Here is a 19,218-nt window from a genome sequence, read left to right on the forward strand (position 1 = left end):
ACCTTTGTGGTAACACATTTTTGACATTTTTCATATTTTTCTGAAACAAATGTTGGGTTTTCTCATTTCTACTTTGTCCCACTTTCACGTTTTCCGTCTTCATTTGGGATTTAAAAAGTTTATGGTGCAAACAAATACTAGATCTACTTGTAGTAGAAATAACATTTTTATGGGCTGTGGAATCTTTCAGAATGGACATTATTTTGGGATAAGTGTGATGTTGGCAGCACATGCAGATGAGGTAGTCAGTAACTGCCATACATCTCAAATGGGAGGAAGAGTATTATTTCAAAAGGACGGCCCAATTTGATTTGAAACTCTGAACTGGGACTACTCCTTTCAAACAATGGTTCATGATTGTAATTGTTCCTGCGCCAGCCCTATTTTCTGGATTTCACTTTAGAGATGCAACCTGTGCTTCTGGATTCAAAGTCACAAAATCTGTTAACAAACCCCAGCACTTGTAGCCTATTTAATTTAAGAGCCCAGTATGAGGTGTTGAGTGTTACCAGCAGGACAGGCTCCACAGTAGAAGGAACCCTGAGTGTTGTAGCAGGGAACAGCAGGGTTGGTGGAGCAAGGTTTGTTGGGTAGGTTACACTCATTAACATCAGACACACAGGACGGGTTCCCAGCTGGAGCTTCCCAGCCACTCTCACATATGCACTGATATTTAGGCTGTTTATTGGGGGGAAATAACACTTAATTGTTGTATAATGCAGTTGGTCACATATGTATGCCATGGAATAAGTACAATCACACAGCTGTCAATATCAATACAAACTGTATTCACACTAACATGTTTTACTATTGAAAAGGTGTGGAAAGACATGATTGTTGTTGTTATCATTCAGTCTGCTGCTTTTTTATCTTATCATTAAAGCCACCTTTTGTATAAATGATTGAAATCAGATACTTTGGATTGAAAATATTAAGAATAATGGCAGTGTTGGCAAACTACAAATGTAGTTACTAAATGTAGCGAGCTAAGTTAAGTTAAATTCAGTGTTGTGCATGAACACATTTTTCTGTGAACTTTGAACTGAACACAACGCTTTTGTAAATAAAGAACTTGAACGTGAATTAGTTCAGATTGTGTCAAATGAACGACGAACGTCAATGTTGCGGTCCAATTAAACGTTACAGAATTTTTTTTCTCCTGATGAGTCGAGTGACACGACCTGCTCCCACTTTCGAAACAGCATAGTATCTATTCAATAAGTTCAGCAAATCACTCGGATTTCTTCACGCTCTTCTCCACATCTCAGGTTCACACTGGCCGCCGAAGCACCGCGAAGCGACGCGCCCACGAATATCGTGCAAATATGATCGCATTTGTCAATCGCGAAAATTGCTTTTATTTTGAAAATGGACTGGATTTTCTCGTGTCTTTGTGTGACTTCCTGCCAGAATTGACCCGATCACTCGCGTCTCGTGCACAAAATAGACGCCGAAAAAAAAATGAACTGAACTTTGAACTAGTTCAGAGTTGAAATGGTGAACTATGAACGTGAACAGTTCACTTTGAACATGTGTGAACTGAACTTTGAACTAGTTCATGAAAAGTGTGAACTTGCACAACACTGCTTAAATTACTCTTTATTAAATGAAGCTTCACTACACTGATCCTAAGCTCCAGCAACAAGGCAAAAGTAGTTAAACTAAATGAAAGCAATTCAAAGTTTTAACCAGATTAATCACAGGATAGCTGTGGATTAATCAAGATTAAGCATGATTAATAACCATTTGTTAATATATCAGACAATAATTCCCATTTTCTCTGTATATTGTTGTGGGAACAGAAACTTAAACTTAAGAGAGAAGGAGAGGAATTATCAGCACAATGTACATAATGTCTTTTCAAGGTGGAGTTTTGAGTTTGTATATGATTCTGGATAGTTTAATGAATACTAATATTCACTTCAGTAATGCAGAGACACTTTAATTTCTTTAGGTAAACTTAAAACTTTCCAGTTACCCTTTTACAGTTTCTCCCTCCTTAGATTTATTCATGCAGCATACACTAAATACCTCTCGTTGAACTAATAGAATAATTTAGATGTTTAAAAATAATAATAAATACAAATAAATTAATTTATTTAATAATTGATTCATGGTGGATATAATTAAACTGGATACCATTGATATTCACACCAAAACACCAAAAAGGAAATATTATTTAAAGTAAATGCTACTTGTATTCTGTGTGTGTTAATTTATTTATAGCTCTCTGCAGTCTTACTGAATGAATTCTCTCTCCTCAGTTGTGGTAAAAGACAAGCAATATACACTGCTATATATTTGTGAATGTGTTTAGTAGACTTGTTAAGTGACTGGTTACCTGTCCAATTATAACTCGGTCTGCATCAATGCATGTGCCATGAACACAGAGGTCCTGTCCTGCATTCCTGCAGTCATCATAACGCACTGTACACAGAGTCCCGGACCATTCTGGAGAACAGTTACACCTATACAGAAACAGAAATATATATTTAAAACCACCAAGTCAGCTGGAGCAAGTTATTTTAGACTATGAGAGGATATGATTCATAAATAACTTGACCGTTAATGAGAATGATTGTCCAGTCCTCATATATACATACATATATACTTGCCAAAAGTGTTCACTCACCTGCCTTGACTTGCATATAAGTCATAAGTAACATCCCATTCTTAAGCCATAGGGTTTAATATGACGTTGGTTCACCCCTTTGCAGCTATAACAGCTTCAACTCTTCTGGGAAGGCTTTCCATAAGGTTTAGGAGTGTGTTTTGACCGTTCTTCCAGAAGCGCATTTCTGAGGTCACACACTGATGTTGTAGGCCTTGCTCTCTCCACTCTAATTCATCCCGAAGGTGTTCTATCGGGTTGAGGTCAGGACTCTGTGCAGGCCAGTCAAGTTCATCCACACCAAACTCTCTCATCCATGTCTTTATGGAGCTTGCTTTGTGCACTGGTGCACAGTCATGTTGGAACAGGAAGGGGCCATCCCCAAACTGTTCCCACAAAGTTGGGAGCATGGAATTGTCCAACATCTCTTGGTATGCTGAAGCATTCAGAGTTCCTTTCACTGGAACTAAGGGGCCAAGCCCAGCTCCTGAAAAACAACCCCACACCATAATCCCCCTCCACCAAACTTTACACGTGGCACAGTGCAGTCAGACAAGTACCGTTGTCCTGGCAAGCGCCAAACCCAGACTCGTCCATCAGATTGCCAGATGGAGAAGCTTGATTCTTCATTCCAGAGAAGGCGTCTCCACTGCTCTAGAGTCCAGTGGCGGCGTGCTTTACACCACTGCATCCGACGCTTTGCATTGCACTCGCTGATGTATGGCTTGATGCAGCTGCTCAGCCATGAAACCCATTCCATGAAGCTCTCTACGCACTGTTCTTGAGCTAATCTGAAGGCCACATGAACCACTTCTTGGTTGAGTTGCTGTCGTTCCCAATCGCTTCACTTTGTTATAATCCCACTCACAGTTGACTGTGGAATATTAGGAGTGATGACTGGACTTGTTGCACAGGTGGCATCTTATCACAGTACCATGCTGGAATTCACTGAGCTCCTGAGAGCGACTCATTCTTTCATGTTTGTAGAAACAGTCTGCATGCCTAGATGCTTGCTTTTATACACCTGTGGCCATGGAAGTGATTGGTACACCTGATTTTAATTATTTGGATGGGTGAGTGAATACTTTTGGCAATATAGTCTACCTCTACTGGTATTCAATGACATTATATTTATAGTGTCATATCACAAGAGAAGTTATCGCACAACACTTTACACATCAACCTCCTGCGAACACACATTTTCAAAATCAATGAATTTCAAAGTCCCAACATCACCAGGAGCAAGAGTTACAGTTAATACTACTACTGTTAATATTACTACTACTGTTAAAACTACTACTACTGTTAACATAACTACTACTCTTAATACTACCACTACTGTTAATACTACTGTTAATATTACTACTGCTGTTTTAATACTACTACTGAGCCAATTCCTTAGTTTATATTTATTTGTATTGTTACATTTTTTTATATATATATATGTGTGTGAGACTTTGGCTGAGTGAGATTTTGGCTGAAAGTATGTGTACGTGTCCGCAGGCAGCGTTATTTCCACGCTTCCCATTCATTGTTGTAGGGAGCCACGGCTCCCCGATTCTCGGATGTGACTTCTCATTGAACAAAAGATGAACTATTCACCCTTAAAAGATATGCAAATTAAGGTCCCATCCAGCAGATGAGTAAACATTCTCCTTCAGGTCACTGGACCGACTTGGAGGGAATGTGTGGCCACTTTTATGGCTCGGTTAGAGGATTTACGAACCCTGAAGTCAGAGCATCAACAAGTTCCCCACGCACCCCGGATAAGAAGAGGGGACAAAACCTTCAGAAACACCAGACTTTGTGGCACCATTAACACATTAGCGGTTGATTTAACACCTTGATTCCACAGAGAAACCTGGTCGGGTTAACAGATTATGACCTCCTTTCCCCCTCTCCGGATCTTCTCAGTGATATAAGGTCTGGTTAGATACCAGTGGGAGTCTGCTGTGTGGGTCAGATAAATCCCTTTGACACTTGAAGCCACATATGTAGATAAGGAACACCAGATGTTGTTCCTTTGAAGTTAATGGTAGACATTTCCTCAGTCGAGACCACTTTTAGAGCAAGGCTACAAAATGCTCATTGAATTACAGTCTAGATTCATTATGGTTACGTATCATCTGATAATTATGACTGTCTTTATCTGATAATTGACTGTCTGTTCAAACCCTAAGTTTCTGCAACCCAGAAGTATGCAGTTTAGAAACTGTGATTCATCCACAAAAATGTATGCAGACCTCTACTGCCCTCAAGTGGCGGAGGTAAAATGGATCATCTCCCAGTCATCGTTAAGCAGATCAGAAAGAAAATCAATAGGTGTTGAATTCCGATGTATACCTATCAATATATGAGAATATGTAAACCAGCTTCCTTGGAACTATAGTGACTCCAGCATATTATGTTAATCCATATCAATGCTATTTTCTTTTAGGAAAACGTGAGGACATTCATTTAATAATATGCTGAAGGATCTTGGACATACTTTCAGTTTCATTACAAATGTGCCATGTTACGTGATGATGAAGTGAAATGTAGCCTACTATTGGAGATCAGTTTGACCATAACGGCGAGATGGTGTTCACACGTATAGTTATAGGATTGCATGTATTTTTATAGTTTAATCGTATAAATCTCCGACCGCCACCCGAGAGGGTTTGCCCCGAACACGCCCCTTTCAGGCAGCATAAAACGGCGCGTTACAGACCCTCTCGCTCTCTTACCCTTTTCGAATTTAGTCCTTTTCTTAGCTCCTAACTTTTACTACTTTTATTAGAATAGTTCGTTTGTCGTTTTGAATTTTTGATCAATGCTAACTCAACCGGCGGCCTCAAGATTTGGCATATTGACTGGCGCTTATACCTAAGTCACCCAAGGCCGAACTCAAGGAGAAGGCAGCTGTTTAACTAAGACGGATTACGACGCCCACTACGAAACTACCGCAGATCGGCGCTAACAGTTCCCTCGGGCCACGGCAAGGAAGATCCCCTCGGGTCTACATCACAGACGGAAGAGACCGCTTGGAGTTTCAGTAAGCCGAGAAGAAGCGTCTCAAAGTAAGACCGAATCCGCATTCAACAGTAATGACCGAGTTGCAGGGTGAAACTAAGTATAGAGTCTGTTAATATCTAATATCTGTGAGGACATTTATCCCATTATTCACCTTTTCCTCTTACTAAGGAGTCCAAATTCTTAGGAAGAACACACTCGCCTTTATTGCCAAACGTGCTAGATGAGCTGTTAATCATATTTCCAGTTATATTTCTGGCTTTGTGTTGGCGTTTTGTTTATTACATCTGTTATGATTTTATTCACTTTTGTTTAATCCCTAGTTAATCAATAAATAACCTTAAAGCATAAAGTCGTTGTCCGTGGATATTTCTTCTGTGCAAAATACAAAGATCCCTATTTCAAGACTGATTTATTAAATGCTATAATCATTAAAGTGAACTCTATAAAGTTCTGTCTGACCAACAGATGGTGCCCCTTTTTAGGAGAGCAGGTATTAAAATTGTAGATTAATACACATTGATATACATATTTTAATATCGTCCTTAGTTTCCTTATACACAGTTTACGTAGGTATCATTAGGTATTATCCTTACTCTCCTACATTGTCTATGTAAGAAGACGTGTAATGCCTTCACGTCGTGGCGAGTTTCGAGAGACAGGGGGGCCACCTCCCGCAAGCTCTCGAAAATCTTTTAAATTGACCGTTGTCGATCTAAAATAAAGACAGATTCAGCAACTGCATAGCTTATTTCTAATATAAAATGTTTTCAGAAACACATTTCGGTGAACTATTTTCGTAAAATAAGAGAAAGATTTTTTTAATTATCCCGGTAACTTGTCTGCGTGAGAAATACTAGCGTGTGAACATGTGAACAGGTTGAAATGTGTGTGTCTCACGCCCAATGCGTGAGACTTGAGAGCCCTCATCCTCTTAAAAGTGGAATCGTGTGTGTAACTTTGTTGCATTATATTGAAACTTTCGTGATGTTGTTATTGTCATGCGTGTTCTGGTTATTTGCGCATGATTAAACATGAGTCTTTATAGCCTATGGCGATAAAACAAAGCTTTGTTGCTTTTTTTTTTTTAAGGGGGGATTGGGTGCATCAACCCGGTTGGGACGTAGAAGGGGGTGTCCTGCAAAAAAAGTTTGGGAACCGCTGCTTTAAAGGAAAGGTGCTGTCGCCTGGTGAGTGGCTGACTGGAAAGCATAGTCTTTAGACCTTGCGCAGCTTACATCATTTTGCTAGCTTGCTTATTTCGCGTTTTTTGTTTATCAGAATAAGTTAAGTATTTTCACCTTTTTTATGAAACCTGTTGTAAAGACAAAAAAAACAACTTTATTTCACATTGAAGCGCATCTGGACATACCAAGGCATCAAATGCCTCCCCCTGCTTTTTCCTTAGATCGCTAGCATTAATGCATAGAAATTAAATTGTTTTATTTTTTTATACTTGTTTCATATCAATTTAAACTAATTTAAACCAACTTGGGTAATAAAAACCCAATTTAAAGTTAAATAAAAAGTATTTTGTTTGCACAATACAATGACAAAGGTCAGAGGTTGTGGTGCTGCGCATGTCCAGCCTTGACTGCGCCATTTTTCCAAAGAAGTGCGCGGGGCTGTCGCTTACTTTGTTTTGCCACAAACAGCAAAGATGTGGCTTTCCAAGCAGAAAAGAAAGGTGGACTGGGAACACAGACTGTTTCAAGAAAGATGGACTTTGCAGTCATTTTTGTGGAGTTCAGTGGAAATGCTACATGTCTGATATGTAAGGAAATAGTTGCGATACAACAAATGTACAACAAACGTCATGACATAAGAGTTTCTCTTCCAGAGAGTCACAGAAGTCTCTCTCATCCTTCTGTTCTGCAACACTATTCAATCTTCATCTATGAGTTGTAAGGCCTTAAACCCTGACGCTTAAGTACTTAACTGACATCAGCTGGAAATGGTTGAGTGTGGGACAGCACTTGACATGTTATGTTACTTTGATGACACAACACTCTAAAAATGCAGGTTTTTGTTGTGAAGTTTTTACTGCCTTGATTTGGATTCTCCCAGGCAAGATAATTGTCATATAATCTATTTACTTGTTTCTCATGGACATTGTGTCAAAGTGCTCCAGTCCTTGAGTGGAGACTGGGATTGGACCTCGGTCTCACACTAAAGGCTCGGTTATGCTTCCGCGTAGTGATCACGCAATGGCCACGCAATGGCCACGCAGTTGCTGGGAGACCGTGATGGTTCTGCGTTGGGTTTATGTGTCGAAATGCAATTCAATGCCACACCGGTAAAGGGCGCTATGTTTTTTGTAAAGAATGACCGAACGACCGAGACTCTTGACGTATATCGTTGTTAGCCTCGGTATAGCCTATTTGTTTACTTTCCGGCTTTAAACATCCACAATTTTTCAGAACTTGGTGTTTTATTTCTTTGTGCAAAAGCGACAAGGTTTAAACAATAAAACAAGGTACAAACAATAAAAGTAGCCTATTAAAAGTTTAAATGGCGGTGTTTATGAGTGGAAACCGGAAAAGCGGTCTCCAGCGGATGTAGTTAGCGGACCAATCACAGCCAATGCCGCTGCGTTGGTGTTGCGTCGCCTGGACGCAAGGACGTAAGGGGTCCGCAAGCCCCCTTGCGTTGTGTCAACGCGGAAGCATAACTTGGGCTTAAGGCACATCAATAAAAAAGCATCACCTTCAAAACCATTGTTGTCCTATGGTACAGCAATTTTTCTAGCGTTTTTTAGATGCATAAAAGTTAAATATTTTCAGCACTAGGCAGAGTCACACCACTTGTCAATGTCACAGCCAATCAAATGGAGCAAGAGGTGGGCTCTACTACTTGACCACTTCCTTCCTATTTTGATGGCGGTAGATGTTGGTAGGAACGGACAATGAAGGGTTGATATTTTGAATTAGGAAATACCATGTATTTTTTCAGTATGTATCTTTTTAAGTTTTTTTCCCTCCTCCTCATTGAACATCAGAGCAACAGCAAGAGCTCCACATGTGCTTTAATCCCCATTTGATCACCTGGGCCCAGTATTTCAAAACTTGTAATCCGGATCAGAATAATCCGGATAATGAAATCCTCCTTTTCTCCGTCATGGATCAAGGTGATCCTGCTGACTTTATCTGAGCATTTCAAAACACTGGCCGGGTGGATAACCGTGATCCCGACCTGGCTGGATATGGATTACCAAATCTCAAGTCTCCGCCTCCGGATCTGAAACATGGCGGACTACTTCACGGAAGGAGCAGCTGGGAGCACGACTTTCACGTCAAAAATGTAAGTTTACCGTCGTCTTGTGTTAAGCGGTTTAAGGACCATATGAACGCCAACCAACATATCGTGCTAGCTAACTTAATGAATTGTCACATACTTAAAACCAGGCTGTAGCGATCTATAATTGAGCCGCGGCCGTGCTAACGGTAGCTAACTCGGCTCCATTGACTTGCGTGTTAAGCAGCTAGCGGGCTAGCGGTAGCTTGCTTTATTTACAAATTTTGCGGACCATGGTTTGATTTACAAGGTAATTAATCTGACGTACATTATAGCATAACTGTTTAAACTAACATCAACCTGTTCGGAGTTTATTAGCGTTACAATAAGATAAAGATAAGATAAAATATAATATTCGGTCGGCCTCGAGGAAATTCTGGCAAACCATCCGGCGCCTTAGGAAGGGGAAGCAGCCCTCCACCAACACTGTTTACGGTGGAGGTGGGGAGCTGCTGACTTCGACTGGGGATATCGTCGGGCGGTGGAAGGAATACTTCGAGGATCTCCTCAACCCCACTGACACGTCTCCCATTGGGGAAGCAGAGGCTGGAGACTCAGAGGTTCATCCACCCATTACACGGGCTGAAGTCACCGAGGTAGTTAAGAAGCTCCCCGGTGGCAAGGCACCGGGGGTGGATGAGATCCACCCTGAGTACCTCAAGTCTCTGGATGTTGTGGGGCTGTCTTGGTTGACACGTCTCTGCAACATCGCGTGGCAGTCGGGGACAGTGCCTCTGGACTGGCAGACCGGGGTGGTGGTCCCTCTATTCAAAAAGGGGGACCGGAGGGTGTGTTCCAACTATCGGGGGATCACACTTCTCAGCCTCCCCGGGAAAGTCTATTCCAGGGTGCTGGAGAGGAGAATTAGGCCGATAGTCGAACCTCGGATTCAGGAGGAACAATGCGGTTTTCGTCCTGGCCGTGGAACACTGGACCAGCTCTATACCCTCCGCAGGGTGCTCGAGGGTTCATGGGAGTTTTCCCAACCAGTCCACATGTGTTTTGTGGACTTGGAGAAGGCATTCGACCGTGTCCCTCGTGGCATTCTGTGGGAGGTACTTCGGGAGTACGGGGTCGGGGGCCCTCTGCTAAGGGCTGTTCGGTCGCTGTATGACCGGAGCAGGAGCTTGGTTCGCATTGCCGGCAGTAAGTCAGACCTGTTCCAGGTGCATGTTGGACTCCGGCAGGGCTGCCCTTTGTCACCGGTCCTGTTCATTATTTTTATGGACAGGATTTCTAGGCGCAGCCGTGGGCCGCAGGGGATCTGGTTCGGGAGCCACTGGATTTCATCCCTGCTTTTTGCGGACGATGTGGTCTTGTTGGCTCCTTCGAGCCAGGACCTCCAGCATGTCCTGGGGCGGTTTGCAGCCGAGTGTGAAGCAGCCGGGATGAGGATTAGCACCTCCAAATCTGAGGCCATGGTTCTCGACCGGAAAAAGGTGGCTTGCTCCCTCCAGGTCGGGGGGGAGTTCCTGCCTCAAGTGGAGGAGTTTAAGTATCTTGGGGTCTTGTTCACGAGTGAGGGAAGGATGGAACGTGAGATTGACAGGCGGATCGGTGCAGCGGCTGCAGTAATGCGGTCGCTGTATCGGTCCGTCGTGGTAAAGAGAGAGCTGAGCCGAAAGGCGAAGCTCTCGGTTTACCGGTCAATCTACGTTCCTACCCTCACCTATGGTCATGAACTTTGGGTCATGACCGAAAGAATAAGATCGCGGATACAAGCGGCCGAAATGAGCTTCCTCCGCAGGGTGGCGGGGCGCTCCCTTAGAGATAGGGTGAGGAGCTCCGTCACACGGGGGGAGCTAGGAGTAGAGCCGCTACTCCTCCACATCGAGAGGAGCCAGTTGAGGTGGCTCGGGCATCTGCATCGGATGCCCCCTGGACGCCTCCCTTGGGAGGTGTTCTAGGCATGCTCCACCGGGAGGAGACCCCGAGGAAGACCCAGGACACGCTGGAGTGACTATGTCACCCGGCTGGCCTGGGAACGCCTTGGGGTCCTGCCGGAGGAGCTGAGGGAAGTGTCTGGGGAGAGGGAAGTCTGGGCGTCCCTGCTCAGGCAGCTGCCCCCGCGACCCGGTCCCGGATAAGCGGAAGAAAATGGATGGATGGATGGATAAAGATATATATAAAGATAAATATACATGTGTACAGACCAGACTGTAAAACCTAACATTACACTGTGTATGTGTGTTGTGTATGAACTATGCAGTTAATTCAGAAGTGTCAGAATGCTACAGTATTGCTGGGGAAATCATGCTGTATGCATTTGGGGATTCCCAATGAAGACAAAGATATTACTCATACTCCTTCCCTTTTTTCTACTTTCAGAGCCCACTCAGCTATTAAGGACAGGGTCTGGATGAGTGCTGGAAATCCTTGGAAATGCTTCAATTGCAGCGATAAGTTGTTGGATTTTGAATAAAGTGCTAGAAAGTGTTTGAATTGTCTGTATTTGTCACTCTTATTTATAGCAGTTTCAGGAAATATAGCCAAACACTTTTGCTACACCTTAAATTTTCTTAAATTACTCCAATTTGTAAGTAAGTAATGCACTGACAATTTAGATTAAGAGTAATGAACATCTTGAGTAACAATATCTAGGAGAAGTGGAGCTGAGACATTGTCAATCCAAGTCAAATCCACCTCTGAGGTGGGATCCAAATTATCCTGAAATTTTGGTATCAAGTTGATCCAGATCTCTGCCTTAAGTTTTGAAATACCCAAATCCAGCCTTTTATCTGGATTCAAGGGAGGATTGGATTACTAAAGCTGGATCTGTGTTGAAATACTCAGTTTTCAGATCAGATCAAGATTTAATCCAATCCGACAAGGATAATCCAGTCAGATCATTTTTGAAATACTGGGCCCTGGTTCATCACACACCCCACTACACAGGATCATCCACTGATGACACACTTTGACAAGAGGCTGTTGTCTTGGTGTGATCAGGCCTCAGACATCTGCCTCAGACAGCTTTATAATTTATTTGTTGATGAGTGTACATGTGTCTCTGCATGTTGAGATGGGAGGCTTAAGACTTACGTAAAAGATCCAGGAGTGTTGACACATGTTGCTCCATTCTGGCAACTCTGCAATGTTCCTGAATACACCTGACATTCATTCACATCTGTAGCACAGTTAGGACCCTGACTCTCACACACACACACACCCACACACACATACACACACACACACACACACACACGCACAGCAAGAGTGGAAGAGTGGCAGAAATCAGAAATCAAAAATATTAGATGAGACAATCCTTGATTGTGTCAGTATTGATTGATTGAATGCAAACCTATCTAGAAATGTGACACTAAATATGCACATAAGAAAAGTATTTTCGAGATACAGTTATGATCACCTAGATGCAATTGAACATGGGGTTCAACCCAGAAGTCTCTCCTGTGATATGTGGGATGTGTATATACTTTTGTTGAAGCTTATGGGGAAAACCCATAGACAAGCCACATTACAGTATTACAGGAGTAATGTTGTGTGAACACCAAACACAAAGCAAACTTTTTGCATGGCGCAAATTGCATTGCAAAGATGTGAATACATGCAAATTTATGCGATTCACACCACAGGAAAGAGACAGACATTGCTGAATCAGAAATGTTGTCTCCTGTGTCTATGGACACCCAGAGCTCTACAATACTAGTTCATATTATTCCTGAGACCAGACCAGACTATGTGGAGGCTTGTATGTGTAAAACCATAGCCAGTCTATGTCACTGCCATATTTATGTGCCTTTTTTATACAATGTTAGTGTAGCCTAGCATCCATCAATCCGGTCTCTATTCAGAAAACAAGCATTTTAAAAGTAGTTAGCTTGTGGTCTGGCAGACAGACCTAACAAAGCATGACTTCAGACTTTTTACTGATCACCATCATTATGGAGTTTTTTCATTGTCCATTTCATCTGGTTATTGATATTAAATCACAGCAAAATAGTTTATTCTGGGTTCCAGCATCTGTGGTAGACGAGCTGATGTGGGTCTTGTTAGATCCAGTGAATCCGGCTTGGATGATGTCATGAACCCAGACAGGACGGGATCTGGGTTCCTGGTGGATCTGGGACTTCAACATGTACAAAGCAGCAATAGTGGTGATTTCAGCCATGATGGAGGAGACCTGGTTGGGATCCCTGCCTCCTCTCTGTTGCATCTAGTGCAAGTGACCCGAATAAACACAAATGATCCCGTAGTAAAATTGCTTTGTGTTTGGTCTGACATAACACTATGTAACTGGGGCTCTGGACAAAAGTGATTGTAGACTTATGTATTAGGTATTTGGGATTTAATCACATATACCAGCTGTAATAATCAGCCCCATAGTGTAACAAGCAGTGTTGAACTCACAGCCCAGTTGCTGGGACATAGACAGTGGTATGAGTTGAGCAAGCTCAAACATGTTCCTCCATTCTGACAGGGATTGCTGCTGCAATGCACTATGTGAACGGCCTGAGGGAGAGAAGAGGAGAGACAAAGAGAGAGACATGTATGGTACAGTCTGGAGTTTGAGCCATTAAAACAACCATTCTTAAATGTCTTACTGATTCAAGTGCAGTCACTTTAGTCTCCAGAGTTGACACCTGGAAAGAAGGAAAGTAGCGTTGTAATTATGTTATACAACGTTGGCTATGTACAGTGTATTCAGAACAAGAAAATGTCATTATTTTAAGAGCTTTTAATACAAAACCACAATAGTCTGTTTGATTGAATTAACATACGTCCATGAAGAAATTGTAGATAAATGCAAATGAGCAGAATAAGTACAACTGTGTTTGTGCTGTAACTCGTTTTGTTAAAATGTGATTTTCTGGATCCATTTTTTTTTTTTAAATGAATCAAGTAGATACTGCATAATCCATCAATCGTCTACCACTTATCCTGTATTCAGGGTCGTGGGGGAGCTGGAGCCGATCCCAGTTGACATTGGACGAAGGCAGGGACAGGTCGCCATTCTATCACAGGGCTACATGTAGAGACAGACAACCGTTCACATTCACACCTACGGGCAATTTAGAGTCATCAAATAACCTATCCCCATCCTGCATGTCTTTGGACTGTGGGAGGAAGCTGGAAAACCCGGAGAGAACCCACGCTCACATGGGGAGAGCATGCTAACTCCAGGAAGAAGGAGCCCGACAGTGACAGTGCTACCCACTACACCACCGTGCAGCCCAATATATTGCATAATAATAGGTTGAAATATCCTACCTTGGTATTGAGCTGGTTTAGTTTGTTGTTGATGTCAGGAGGAACTCCACCCCCATTAACCTTAATGTCATTAATGTCTTCTTTGTTGGTTTTGATCTGTAATTAGACAATTGCATACACTTCAGTACATGGAAGCCAAAGACAGAATTGCTCTTGAAGAAAGTGTTTTAAATTACATTGGGGAACTTGGCATCAGACACTTGACATGTGGGGCTACCTCCACACAGTAGCCTCTCCAGCAAAGTGTAATCAAAATGCCATTTTAAAACTATCCAGCCACTGGCCTTAACTTGTATATAAAAGCAAATCAGGATTTTTTTATGTCATGCATTAAAGGGATAGTTCAGAATTTTGGACATAAGACCTATTTTCCAAGTGAGCCGGTGGGTTCGAGACGTCTGGAGACGTTTTCAAGAAATTTCATTCAGTTCTTCTAGTTGCCGAGTTTGCTTGTGCTATAGCTAGCGCGAGTCAATGGTTCTTAGCTAGACAAGCATTAAAAACAGTCTTGCCCACTCCACAGTGCACCCGAGGCAAATCCATTAAAACACTAGACTGTCGATGTGTGTTGATAGAATAATATTTGAAACAAAACTAAAACTCGCATCACATGAATCATCCATTTTTTGAGGAACTAGTTTCTCAGCAGCAGCGGAACTTTACTTTGCTCCGTCGGACTCAAAACTCTAAGACGCGCCACTGGTGGACAGGCTGTGAGGATAATTTCATTAAACACTGGCGGGCTAAACGCTGCAATTAAACGTACAAAAGTTTTGACACACATTAAAAATCTGAATGCTGACATAATGTTTCTCCAGGAAACGCATTTATGCAACTCTGACCATAGGAAACTAAATAGGCCTTGGATTGACCAAACTTTTCACTCTCATTTCAATGTAAAAACAAGGGGCACAGCCATATTAATCCGGAAAAATGTTCACTTCACCTCAGATAAAATAATTACAGATACAAACGGTCGCTATGTTATTGTCACAGGTACGCTATATGAAAAACAGGTAATCCTAGTATCAGTCTATGCTCCTAACTGGGACGACCATAAATGTGTGAGCTCACTGTTTACTCTCATCCCAAATTTAGATTCCCACCTTTTAATAATGGGAGGAGACATGAACTGCGTAATCGATCCGACATTGGACAGGTCCACCTCGCGATCAACTACACCTGTGAAAATGTCCCAGGCTTTTTCCACCTTTATGAATCAATACGGACTCGTTGATCCTTGGCGTTTTTCACATCCCTCCGTGGAACAGTACTCCTTTTTCTCTCATGCACATCGTTCATTCTCGCGCATAGACTACTTTTTGGTAGATAAAAATCTCATCCCGGAGATTGTCTCCACCCAGTATTTACCCATAACAGTATCTGACCATGCTACAGTAATCTTAGACCTTCATTTTAGCATGAAGCCAAAGGGAGTCAGATATTGGAGACTAAATCCTCTCTTATTGGCAGAGGCCAACTTTTGTGAGCTTATTTCTGAATCGATTACTTTTTTCTGTGAAACCAATAAAAATAATGAAACTTCTCCGTCCATCTTATGGGACACTCTAAAAGCCTACATAAGGGGTAAAATTATCTCGTTCACGTCTCATGCAAATAAATCACGCAGATCACGGCAAAAAGAGCTAGAAGAAGCCATCGCTGATGTGGATAATTCCCTCTCAGCCACAAATACACCTGATTTGTATAAAGAAAGAATAAGACTCCAAACAGAGCTCGATCTCCTTCTCACTTCTGAAGCTGAACAACTTCTCCTTCCCTCCCGGGGGCTAATACACGAGCATGGTGACAAAGCTGGTCGTCTCCTGGCACAGCAACTAAAGGCAAAAACAGCATCAAATCAAATTACTCAGATAACCGATGATTCGGGCTCAATAACTTCGGACCCAGACAAAATAAATAGCACTTTTAGATCTTTTTTCTCCCAGCTTTATACCTCCGAATCCCTCTCAGATGAAAGCCACCTGAATAACTTTTTTGAAAAGATGGACTTACCTAAAGTTTCACCCGAGAATAATTTTAAATTAGATGCCGCTCTTACGCTCTCAGAAATTAAAGAAGCAATACAGTCAATGAACAGTGGTAAATCACCAGGCCCAGACAACTATTACTAGAAATGTTTAATCACTCATTCGAACAAGGTACCCTGCCACCCACACTTATGCAAGCTTCCATCTCCCTAATTTTTAAAAAGGGTAAGGACCCACTGAGCTGCGCATCTTATCGACCAATATCACTCCTTCCGGTAGATGTTAAAATACTCGCAAAAATCCTAGCTCGGCGACTAGAATCCGTTATGCCTTTGATCATCTCAGAAGACCAGACGGGATTTATAAGGGGAAGACACTCATACTCCAACATAAGAAGGCTTCTAGGTGTCATCCTCTCTCCATCTTCCTCTAACGTCCCAGAGGCCATAATATCTCTCGACGCCGAGAAGGCCTTCGACAGGGTGGAGTGGGCCTATCTCCTTTTCTCCCTGAGACAGTTCGGTTTTGACAATAATTTTATTTCGTAGGTCGGATTACTCTACTCCTCTCCCGGGGCCTCAGTCTGCACAAACAACCAACGCTCTGCTCCGTTCCCACTTTTCCGGGGAACAAGACAGGGGTGCCCGCTATCCCCATTATTATTTGCGCTAGCGATTGAACCACTCTCAGTAGCTCTAAAAATGGTGGAGGGATTCGGAGGGATTGACAGATGGGGTATAAAACATCAAGTGTCGTTATATGCAGATGATCTGCTCCTCTATGTTAGCGATCCCTTATTAAATATCCCACGCATTCTGACAGTATTAAACTCCTTTGGTCAAATCTCTGGATATAAGCTTAACATATCCAAAAGCGAATACTTCCCAATCAACCAACTGGCCATAGACATACCACCAACGACTATACCCTTTAAAATAGCCAATACAGGATTTAAATATCTTGGCATTGCAATTACACGATCCTTGCGAACAATACGAGAACAAAATTTTACTGTATTAACAACGACGGTCAAGTCCGATCTACAAAGATGGAACTACTTGCCGCTGTCCCTAGCTGGTAGGATTCAAATTATAAAAATGAATGTATTACCGAGATATCTGTATGTTTTTCAATGTTTGCCCATTTTTCTTCCCAAGTCATTTTTCACGGCTATTAACGACATTATCTCAACTTTCATCTGGGCTGGCAAACGACCAAGAGCTAGTCGCTCACTTCTCTATAGGGATAGATCAGCTGGGGGCTTGGGTCTGCCCAATCTAATGTGCTACTATTGGGCATCCAACATGCATAAAATTTGATCCTGGTGTACGTCCCCTCAAACCAGTTGGTGCCAAAGTGAAGCGGCTTCTTGCTCCTCGTCGCTACGAGCTTTAACATGCAGTACCTTGCACTTATCCCCGTCAAGTCTCTCCTCCAATCCAGTTGTTGTTGGAACACTAAAAATTTGGACACAAATAAGACGCCACTTCGGTTGGCTCACCCCCCCGCTAGCAACTCCGATCTGCAATAACCATTTGTTCGCTCCAGCAAAGACCGACCCACGTTTTTCTGGCCTTCGTAGTCTGGGTGACTTATACATTAATGATATTTTTGCGAGTTTTGACCAATTCATTTCTAACTTTTATCTTAATAAATCTGATTTTTTCCGGTACTTTCAGCTGCGACACTTTGCGAAAACGCACACGACTTCATTTCCACAGATACCGACTCCCAACGGAATGGACTTGGCTCTTAAAGCCAAGACCCTGTCAAAGGGCCACGTCTCCTATTTTTATAACTTACTATCCCCAACCAGTGAATCCATTCTACATAAGATCAAGATGAATTGGGAGTCAGAACTCCAACTGAGCTTCTCTGAGACTTTCTGGGAGGGAGCAATATGGGCCGTTAACTCGTCATCCAGTTGTGCCAGACTCTCATTAATACAGTTTAAAGTTTTTCACAGACTACACTACAGTAAAGAAAAACTATCAAAGCTTTACCCGGACAAAGTTGATGATAAATGCAGTAGATGTTCACAGACCCCATGCAATCTTACCCATATGTTTTGGACATGCCCTAAGTTGTCTGAATTCTGGGAACGATTCTTCAAAACAATCTCCGACATATTAAGCATAAATTTAACTCCAACCCCAAATATCGCTATTTTTGGTAAACCTCCAGACAACCTTCGCACCACAAGCATCCAAAACAACGTTATTGCTTTTGCCTCTCTTATTGCCCGTAAAAGAATTCTGTTGCTATGGAAATCATCTCAACCACCATCAACCAAGGTCTGGTTACATGACATCTTAGGTCTTCTGAGATTGGAGAAAACCAAGTTCTCACTTAGAGGTTCTTCCGACAGGTTTTATACTCATTGGAGACCATTACTTAAATATTTAGATGAGCTACCAGCTCGGGAAGTTTCTCTGTAAAAACTCATTGCATGGCCATGCACAAACTTACCCACCGGTGCCAGCGGCCCCCCAAAAGACTATTCCCTCTAAGACGCTCCAGAACAACAAATTTGTTTTGATGATTGAGGAGCAAGCATCCACTAAAATCAATACTAAGATCTACTGTATAATGATCAGCACTAGCACTTTATTTTTGTATTGTAATTTGGTATTTTCTGGGTAGTTATTTGTGTTTTTATTTTATTTATTTATTTTTTTCTATGTGTGCATTTTCTTTCTTTCCTTGTGGTTTGTGAAATATTTTCTCTGATATACTTTAAACTATAAGTTAATTTGTTATAAAAAAAGAAAGAATACTTTTTTGTATGTATTTCACGACTGTGACTGTCTGGCATTCGATAAATAAAAGTAAAAAAAAAAAAAAACTCTAAGACGCGCAGCCCGAAATACTGCCCGTAAATAGGCAATCGAACCGGGCCAAACTGTCGGCACTTATACCCCCCTAAACCCTCGGACGCGTTGCGGGGATTCCCTCCGGTAAATAGACACATGAACACCGCCAAATATTCGGGCCTCGTGCCCTCAGAGCTGGGTGAAAAGCCCTTGGTCCTCACTCAAACACCGGGCAGCCCACGGCCACGCGAATCCACAATTACGCACC

The 19,218-nt window shown here is 42.3% G+C and overlaps 1 protein-coding gene across 1 annotated transcript in view; it reads right to left on the bottom strand.

Annotated features, from left to right (window-relative positions):
- The window catches only part of cubn (cubilin (intrinsic factor-cobalamin receptor)), a gene marked incomplete at its 5' end in the record, with an annotated part of 190,573 nt that extends 176,911 nt beyond the window's left edge, over positions 1-13,662 (bottom strand). The window contains 6 exons of the mRNA XM_084033641.1: positions 510-678; positions 2,342-2,468; positions 11,960-12,063; positions 13,286-13,387; positions 13,480-13,518; positions 13,657-13,662. Coding sequence (XP_083889767.1) covers positions 510-678; positions 2,342-2,468; positions 11,960-12,063; positions 13,286-13,387; positions 13,480-13,518; positions 13,657-13,662 — 547 coding nt within the window. The remainder of the gene's footprint in view (positions 1-509; positions 679-2,341; positions 2,469-11,959; positions 12,064-13,285; positions 13,388-13,479; positions 13,519-13,656) is intronic.
- Positions 13,663-19,218: the final 5,556 nt, after the last annotated feature.

The sequence above is a fragment of the Eutrigla gurnardus genome (genome assembly GCF_963514095.1).
Source record: "Eutrigla gurnardus genome assembly, chromosome: 18".
NCBI classification, from domain to species: Eukaryota; Metazoa; Chordata; class Actinopteri; order Perciformes; family Triglidae; genus Eutrigla; species Eutrigla gurnardus.